This window comes from Berghia stephanieae, chromosome 1, assembly GCF_034508935.2.
Source record: "Berghia stephanieae isolate SIO BIC M18660-M18661 chromosome 1, UCSD_Bste_1.3, whole genome shotgun sequence".
Lineage (NCBI taxonomy): Eukaryota > Metazoa > Mollusca > Gastropoda > Nudibranchia > Aeolidiidae > Berghia > Berghia stephanieae.
The window spans coordinates 113,870,163-113,880,162 of record NC_088360.1 but is presented as its reverse complement, the minus strand read 5'-3'; the positions used below and the strand labels follow the sequence as shown (position 1 = coordinate 113,880,162).

General features: G+C 34.5%; 1 protein-coding gene across 3 annotated transcripts in view; it reads right to left on the bottom strand.

Moving 5' to 3' along the window:
- LOC144962790 (glutathione hydrolase 1 proenzyme-like) overlaps positions 1 to 8,531 on the bottom strand; it is an 18,620-nt gene extending 10,089 nt beyond the window's left edge. The window contains exons 1-8 of one of the 3 annotated variants that reach the window (XM_078896043.1): positions 8,128 to 8,244; positions 7,283 to 7,421; positions 6,448 to 6,661; positions 5,348 to 5,473; positions 3,708 to 3,808; positions 1,988 to 2,183; positions 699 to 853; positions 69 to 218 (exon numbers count right to left, since the gene is read on the bottom strand). In XM_078896043.1, the coding sequence (XP_078752169.1) occupies positions 69 to 218; positions 699 to 853; positions 1,988 to 2,183; positions 3,708 to 3,808; positions 5,348 to 5,473; positions 6,448 to 6,661; positions 7,283 to 7,322 (982 nt within the window). In that variant the 5' untranslated portion in view covers positions 7,323 to 7,421; positions 8,128 to 8,244. The other 2 variants (XM_078896044.1, XM_078896045.1) reach the window with 2 other exon arrangements.
- Positions 8,532 to 10,000: the final 1,469 nt, after the last annotated feature.

Genomic DNA, 10,000 nt, shown 5'->3' with positions numbered 1-10,000 from the left:
GCCATAGCCAAAATTCGTAGTAGACGTCTATAATTTTCCTTATAAACATTCATTTCTTTTACAAATACCTGATAGGATGGATAAGATGTAACTTAGACGAGGACCAGCTGACGGCGAGGGTACAGAGTACAAAGTCCGGCCTCCAGGCAGGTCAAGAACTGTCGGTTTCTTAACAAGGGCCTGGTACTTGTTGAGGTCTTCCTGCGTGATTATACCACCTGTCAAGAAAGGGGTTTATGGAAATAAATACACCTATCATATTATTCTCGCAGCACATGATTTAAAAAGTCAACCGTCCAAGTAAAAGATGTGTTGATGATGATGATAATGATGGCAATGATGACGATGATGATGATGACGATGATGATGATGCTGATGATGATGATGATGATGATGATGATGATGATGATGATGTTGATGATGATGATAGTGATAGTCATCGATGAGGTTTATTATTACTGTCATTATCATTTTTATTCTGGTTACCATCATAATCATTATCATTATCATTATCATTATTATTATTATTATTATTATTATTATTATTATTATTATTATTATTATTATTATTATTATATTATTATTATTATTATTATTATTATATTATATACTTCATCATCATCATCATCACATCATCATCATCATCATCATCATCATCATCATCATCATCATCATCATCGTCAACTAACATCAATTACCTTCGTCTTTCAGGTCACTGAGTATGTCTTGTGCAAGGGATCCTTTGTAAAATGACATTGGATCTTCAGCAATCCGTTCCATAGTCCTGGCAAGTTTGGGCATGCGAATAATGCTATCTACCTGTTTCATTTGGTTGGTCTCATCAAGAAACATTCTAAAACGAACGAAATATTTAAGATATGGAAATTGATGATGAAATATGGATGACCAAAGTGACGAAAAAATTATCAAGAGGTTTGAACACAATACAAAAATTAGCTAAAAAAAACGTCAATGAAGGCTCTAATCTAATGAGCCCTTGAACGTAAGTGATATCAACGGCTTGATCATTATTTATCAATGATAGGTGAATATGAAAAAGGATCAATTACGAGATCAGTCTTATGAAATTGACTTTTTAGACATCGAACGACTTTAGTCTAATAGTAACAGTAGTGCCAGAGTTGCAGTGTTTCTTTTCTGCTCTGTTTGCCGAAGATGTTTAGGTCTTTCAATTAAGTTACCTGAAATACAGAGAAAAATAATTATTATGGAAAAATTAGTATCTTAGTTAGGAGGTCAGCACCAATCTGATGTCAATTGAACCCCGCTATTTGCGCCCGGATATGACGTCTTTTGTAATAAATAACGACACGACCAAAACCTATAATTTCATAATCAACCTGTATAATACGTTTATCTGAAAGAGAAGTTGTAGTGATGTTAAATACAACATGTGCTCAGCTTTTAGTTCCATAACCTTTTGTACTACTAAAACAAATTCAAAGTAATGGCTTGTATTGTATTGCTTTTGTTTCTTAAATATAATACTTAATGACTATCATTATCAACAATGGTCTCATTTGCATTTCTTTGAAAGAATGATTATGTAGAAAATATACATATAATATAATAGCGAATGCTAGTTCAAAGAAAAACTGTTTTGCCACTATAGTACAGCCCCCTTCTCACTTTGACCTGTGAAGACGATTTAATACTACTATTTAAGTTAATGAAACTTATGCGGCAAACCTTAAAGAAAAGCTTGTTACACGCAATTCCTCGTCCTGGCACTTAGCAGGATGAACTTGTCTCCTCATGATTGTTAGCCACTAGTAGCAATTCATATTTCAAAACGCTGAGAGAATGTTGATTATAAACTGCAGATATAGATAAACGCTATTTATGTGCATATTTATTCCTTTCTTAAAGGAGTAAAAAGCGCATGTCCGTTGCATGCTTTATCATCGGGAATAAACTCTGGCTCCATGGACCCAATGGCTCTGAAAGCTTGCATTGTTCTACTTACTCGAATCCTTTCATTTTCTCTTTGTTTGGCGACAGTTGGCGAATCAACCCATCATAGGATAGTTCGGTGAGAGGAAAACCATTGCGTAGTATATCGATTGTAGGAGTTAACAATCTTTTCCAAGGAAGAGAGCCAAACCTTGAATGCATTTCTATATAGCCTTTTAATAGCCCGGGGATGCCAACAGAGAGTCCACCTATTTAAACAATGAAGAAATAATTTCAATCAAGTGTTAAAATTCTAATGCTTTCTTGCAGAAATAAACTGATACATTCCATATCAAATATAGCCATTAAAATTTTAAAATTTTAAATGGCATTAAGATCAACAAAAATGGAGGGTTTGGTTCTGGCCATCACTCAAGCTCTGCAAACTACACACACACACACACACACACACACACACACATATATATATATATATATATATATATATATATATATATATATATTATATATCGTATCGTATCGTTTAGATCTAACGGGTTCTTAAAACCTTTAAATGCTCTGTGTAACTTTTATGCATAGATACAATTTATCAATTATTTAATTAGTATTCAATGTCAATTAATTGATAATATAGATAATTAAATATCTAGTACATAAATAAGTGCCATATTCAATATTCGTAGTATAATTTACTGTATCTACATTCGTTTGGCATGTCCTACTTGTACATTCGAGAGTTTTAAATACTTGTTATACAAAAGACAATAATATCCAATGTCATGTTACATTATTCGTCAAAATCAAATATAATGTTGGTAAGATCTTTATCAATGGGATTCTTAAAATTATTAATTGAATTAGAATGGTTTGTCTCATACTTTAGATTATTCCAAATTGTCACAGTCCTTTGAATTAGACTATTTTTCCTCATAGACGAATTACATCTTTCAACAAATATCTTAAACTTATCTCCCCTAGTGTTTGTAACATGAGAATAATTTTAAAAATCATTATAATCTATATTGTAAGAACCATGAACGAGTGTATATATATATATATATATATATATATATATATATATATTATATATATATATATAATATAGGATCACCTTTTACTCTACGATATTCTAGTATAGGCAAATTTAGATACTTTAATCTGTCTAAATAGGGGAGATGTCGAATGTCAGGCAAAAGTCTCGTAGTGCGTCTTTGTACGTTCTCAGTGTTAACATACTGTCGATTAAATAAGGGACTCCAAAAACTATATATAATGTAGAAGAATGCAAGTACATCATTTCAATCTTGAGGATCCTTTTTTTCACCACCATGGTTAATGTCCATTTACGTCAGCGAGTTCTGACATGAAGACGTATAGCATTTTTGTGTCAGTTATGATCATCTACAGCTTAACACTTTTTAAACGAAATATTTGTGTATCATATGAAAAAATGAATACAATAAGAAAGTTAAGTCATTAAAAGTACTATTTCGCTTTAACTCTCTCCTTACTAGTTATTTTCAGAATTTTACCCGAAACTTCATGCTCATCCAACACAAAAATAGATTTTTCAAACAGATAAGTAACGAGTATATTCTATATTTTGTTCAGAAAAATTAGCTCTGCAACACAGTGTTGATTATTTTATAGCTATAACTAGAACAAAATGAAATCAGAATAAGAAAAGTGTTGGTTGCATCGTTATGAATGGGACGATTTTTCCTATGAGTGGTAAGGTGAGGGTTAATAATATTTAGATCATTCCAACGTGCCTGATTTCGCTTTTGCCCTGAATTCAGGCTTAGAAAACATGTCCGTACTCGCTGCCAATGGGGCCGCTTCCCTGCCGTCAATGGCATGCATACCGTATTTTCTGGACAGGAAAAAGGAAAGACACAACATAAAAAATACGACGGAGTCAAACTAAAGACTTCAAGCCCAAACAATTTTATACGATGTAAATACTCGGTATTGACTCGTGAGAGGTTTGGATATCTCTTTACCATCAAATAAACACATCTATAAATGCCCAGCACTTTAAGACTTTTCTTGTTTTTTGGTGTTGTTCTTCTTCCTGCATATCTGAAAACCACCAAGGGCGTATTGTTGCAGATTTCGATGTGCATTTTGGTGTTGAGAGTGGCAAGGAAGCGATTCTATCTCTGAACTGTTTAAGGTTTTCAGAGATAATTATATCCGCAGGCTGGCTGTTCCACATTCTAATCATCGTTGATGGAAAAATACGACTGCTCATGGCAGTGCACTTTGAGCATGAAAGATGGTATCTGTGATCGTGTACTCTTTTTTTCTTCTTGTTGTTGCAGGTTCAAGGTCGTGGAAGAACTTCAGCCAACTTATGTATTGAACGGTATAGTATGGTTGCTTTAGCTTGCTTTCTTCGTTCTTCCAGAGTTGGCCATTGGAAATGGGTAAGCATGGTTTCAACACTGTCCTCTGTCAAAATCGCCGAAAATGAAACGGACAGCTCTTCTTTGCACCATCTCAACATTTTTCTTATTGTTAGTTAAAGGGTCACACACAGTGCTAGCATATTCCACAACAGGTCTTACCAGAGTGTTTGTTTGTCTGTTTTTAAATATCAAAATTTATAAATCAGCATAAATTATGTACAATATTTTTTTTAAAATTTCAATGATTTGTGACCGATCGTCTCAAAACGGCATTACGTCAGGATGAATCCAACTCCACAAGGTGACTTCAGAAATAAAACGATTTTGAGATTTTTGAATTGCAAGAAAAAATATACTTGTTCTCCTCCATAAAGGAGTGAAATTAAACCCAAGTTTGATATTTGTGACTCGACTATACATTTCCAGCACCTAGGTCGTCCCGATATGATACCGTTTTGACACGGTGGATCAAATATGTGACCGAAAGCCACAATCCGATAATTATTTCGGACTGGATCAGACGACAAAAAGTGACGTTTGAGCCAAAATAACCAGAAATGCGACGTTACATTGATTGCCGTCAATAAAACGTATCAACTTAACCAGACATTCTCATCCTTCTTTTTATATCTGATTTTGAGTAGACAAATCACCATAACATAAAACCGTGTTGAGGTGCCAGGTCACATGGTCTCTTATTCGTCTATCCATCAATGCATCCGACTATCTATAAACTGTTCTATCTATTTATCCATTTATTAATCTATCTATCTGTCTATCTGTCACACACACACACACACACACACACACACACACACAATAATATATATATTATATATATATATATATATATATATATATATATACATTTTAAATTTTAGAATTAATTTTAAATTATGCCTTATATATATATATATATATATATATATATATATATATATATATATATATATATATATATATATTAGTCCAATTCACAAGCATAAATAGTTGTCACTTACTTGTGATAGACGAGAGCAAACATGCCTCCCCCAATCCCAACATTGTGTGAATGGAGGACGCCTGAACAAAATTGTACGGCGATAGCAGCGTCTATGGCGTTTCCACCGTCGATTTCCATGACATCCCTGAAAAATGAAATCAGAGATTAACCACACCAAGTATAATAGTAGGAGGGAAGAGATTGTTGATGAGAGGATATCTGTTTCTGGTAAGGGGAAAATTTAATGTAGAAAAAACTCGTTTAATGAATACCTTTAGGGCGGGTGTCCACCAACACGAAAACGACACGTCTTCTTGTGGGGGAGGCAAAATCCGGTGCACTGAGGCAGAAACGACACGAACGGGTTATTAGCCAAATATAGTAGTGCAAGTTGTAGCAAAGTTGAACTTTTATATAGCGCAATATACACTAATGGTGCTCAAAGCGCTTTACAGGCTGTCCCTAACAAATACCAACACTTAACATGTAGGACGAGACATGGCGCCTGTTAGGCGATATTACATTTTCCCCCTGACAGAGACAACGCTGTTAACGGCCGGGTACTCATTTTACACCGGAGTACGGTGAGACAATGTGAGTCAAGGACCTTTTCCAAGGACTCAACTATGCGCCAAGTGAGTCTCGAACTCAGGACCATCCGATCCGAAATCGAGTGTCATACCACAATACCACATAGCCGCATTAGTAGTAGTAGTAGTAGTAGTAGTAGTAGTAGTAGTAGTAGTAGTAGTAGTAGTAGTAGTAGTAGTAGTAGTAGCAGTAGTAGTAGTAGTAGTAGTAGTAGTAGTAGTAGTAGTAGTAGTAGTAGTAGTAGTAGTAAAATGGTGTCAATTGTTTTCGAAAGACTTTTAGTCGGTTCGATTCTGTTTTTGGTGGATACGGGGCCTTAATGGACGTGGTTTACTCAACTACTAACATACCATTTAGTAATTAATGAAGTTAATTGATAATGGCATTAACATTGAAGTCTGTTGCTATTATCAATAATGAGAGAGAGAGAGGGGGGGGGAGTGAAAGAGACAGTATAAAATGAGTATTTACTTAGATTAAAAAGACAATAGAAATATAAGTCAATAGATGAACGAAGAAATATCATACCTCCCAATATCAGAACATATCTTGGCATCTGAAGCAACAGCAGCGTTTTTATAAATCCCATGGGCTGATCTGAAGGTTTTTGTAGTGTTTGAGCTCTTAAGGTGATCATCCTTCTCTGGGAATCCACGTAGTCCAATCCCAATTCCGATGACAATCCCCAGTGTTATCACAGCGATAAAATGGACAATGTCAATATTTGACGTCATTCTTCGACCTATTTCAGTTCAGTTAATGTAATGCAATAATAATAATAATAATAATAATAATAATAATAATAATAATAATAATAATAATAATAATAATAATAATAATAATAATAATAATAATAATAATAATAATAATAATGACGAAAGGACTTTAATAAAATCGCAAATTATCAATTAATCGACGTCATTGCATTTTCGTGAGCCTTATCCACTGATATCACCATAACAGCTGTTGAGAAGAAAATAAGCAATTGACATTTATGATAAAGACAAGACTATTTCCATTTTTCTCCTCCTCCTCTTCCTCCTCCTCCTCCTCCTCCATCTCTTCCCTCTCCTGCTCCTACTCATCATCATCATCATCATCATCTTTTCTTCTTCTTCTTCTTCTTCTTCTTCTTCTTCTGCTTCTTCTTCTTCTTACTCCTCGTCGTCCTCCTCTGATCCTCGTGAACCGAATGGCCAAGAACATCCTAGTTTCACTTATATAGAAAATAAGATTTGAAACTGGTCATTCCCCCCTATCTCTCTCTCTCTCTCTCTCTCTCTCTCTCTCTCTCTCTCTCTCTCTCTCTCTCTCTCTCTCTCTTTCTCTCTCTCCGGTTCACTTTTCTATTTCCCTTCCTTACACTTAAAGACAATCTTGATATAAATGGACGATGTGGACATATGGATAAGGTACTGCTCAGTTACCCTTGGCTCCCGAGCTCTATCCACACGTTATAGCCTTTCATTTAGTTGAGAAGAATGTACTGGTGCTAGATAATGCTACTGGTGGTATAGTTGATAAAGAAAAGAGCTGACAAGCGATTGAACTGGCTTAAAACACGCCAATTTTCATATTTTTAATCCCCCCCCCCCCCCCCCCCCCCCCTAAGTGGCTGTACAATTACGACTTTGATTTAATTTATCCCAGGAAGATATTACTTTGTCAAAGTCCCACACCAAAGGTTTGTAAAACATTACTTTAAGTGATTAACCAGCTAACTGCCATACTCTCAATAGACACGTATTTAAAAACTGGTCAGAAAACTCGTCCTTCAAACATAAATTATCGATATTTGAAGTACGGGTTTTCTGGCTAAATCTTTACAAAACATCTCTTTCCAGAGAACTGGTTAATCTTTTTTAATGACACAGCTCGTTAAGCAACAATGTTCTAAAAGATTGCTTTTATTTATTCAGGATCAAAACATGAAAGGTGATCCATAGCAAAACAGATAGGAATATATGACCAAAACATTTCTTTTTATATATACAAAACAACCTTCCACGACAACAGTAAAGTTATTTGCTCCTTTTAACCAGTTGGAAATTGTTTTTTAACATATACCCCCCCCCCCCTTTGCACACATTAAGATTAAGTGAATGAACTCTAGGCCGCGCATGTTTGAAAATCCGAAAGAATAATATCGGACCCAGTGGTCAATTATATTATATCTAACATTAACGTGGCGGTATAGAAACAAATCACCTTCCTCCGAACTATTTGTTTTACTGACAAATGTGAGAGATAAATGTCTACCGAACGGTGTATAGTAAACTAAGTAAACAACTACTTAATCAAATATCAGAATGTTAAACACTGTTAGCAATTCATCAAAGTACTTACAAAACATGCAATGAAATAACGGCTGCTGACTCTGACACGGTGTGTTGGTTAAATCCAGAATTAATGGCAGTAACACAAATACTAATTTTCATCATTAAGGGTTTGCGTCAGAATTAACTGGGGTGTGTGATTGTATTGCCGTAACTAAATAAGTAATGGTTTGTCGGGTATTGTAATAAGGCCATTACTTCAAAAATATTGCAAGGAAAGGAAACAAAAACAAATAGAAATAAATGATGTTATTAATTCAAAATTAGAGTTTAATCAACCTCTACTTTAATTAGTGTTGTGTTTTGTTGACAGTATTTTGTGCCACAGCATATAATCAAGTGGATACTATTAATTATGTGGATAGCAAAAGAGCCAATGAAAAATCGGGGCTGTAATAATATTGATGACTACACGCGGGCTGTATTCAAATTCTAATCGTGTAAAATTTTAATATGGGTAATATTTGTTGTTTGTTTTATGTTTCATGGCGCTTGTCAACGTGAATAGATTGTTAGAACTACAATCCACTTTATCATGTCCCACGTATAAAGCTTTACTTTTGGTGTAAACGAAAAAGAATCTGTCAGCAAATTTAAATGGGTTACATCACTTCTTTTATCATTCTTTCGTGTGATACGTAAGTATATTGAAAAGAAAGCAATGCTTCCATCGTCAACATTTGAACTTAACACACAATACATGATCCAAACGAAAGCTTTCTCTTTTCTGGAGACGATGGTATCTACATCATTTTTAACAAAGTCACCGTTCAGTCCAAATTTAGAGCATCTATCGTCGGGCAGGTTGTTGAATATCGTCAGCGTAAAAACCCAGTATCCTTGTCTCGATACAAAGAGCAGCCATCGATTTCCACTTCATCTTCATTTTCAATTATTCCTTCTACATACTTTTGAGCTATTAAAATATGTGTATGAAACAGTGCCAGACAAAGCAAGAAAGAAAACTATAAGTTAAAAAAAACCCATCCCATATAACCAGTCTGCTTCGAGGAGTTGGAATTTGTTAATTTTGATAAGAATTATTATAGATCGATATGACAACATGTTTGAATTCAGAAGAATCTGACTCTTGAATTGTTGATGATGTCAGTCAATATAAGGGCAAAATGTCTAAATTATCGAATAATAATGATATCGGGATGGGATGAAGAGGGCTTGCTTTAGGTTAGGAAGATTTAAAGATGGAAAAAAATTTATTTTTCAGTAATAAAGCATATTCTGTCGCTGTTCGTCACCAGTAAATGGTTCAAATGTAGTGGATGTAATATTGTGGGTATCGAGCTTAGTCCTAAAAAGCATCCCATGTACATTTTGTAATATAGATCTATAACAATATAGGATCTTTACAACACTTTAGTTTTCAAAATCAATGTGTATTAGAATGTTCGTAGAATGACTTAGGATGAAGTATAGAAATTTGATAATTTTAGGAGGAAAACAACTATAGCCTGGTAGTCACTATTATTTTGAGGCGAAACCAAATATCCTTTTTTCAGAGATACAATTAGTTATCCATCCGTATATGAATCGAATACATTGTAGTGAGATGAAATTATAACAGTTAACTAGAAAATGCACTAAAGACCTTAGCTTTCCATGGTAGGGCAACTCGCGGTGCATCGATTTAAAGACCTTGGAGCGCCAGAAATGGTGAGATGATGGGATATGGTTGTGACTGTGATACAGGGTTGTAGGGCTGCTAATACCATGATTAATAATGACAT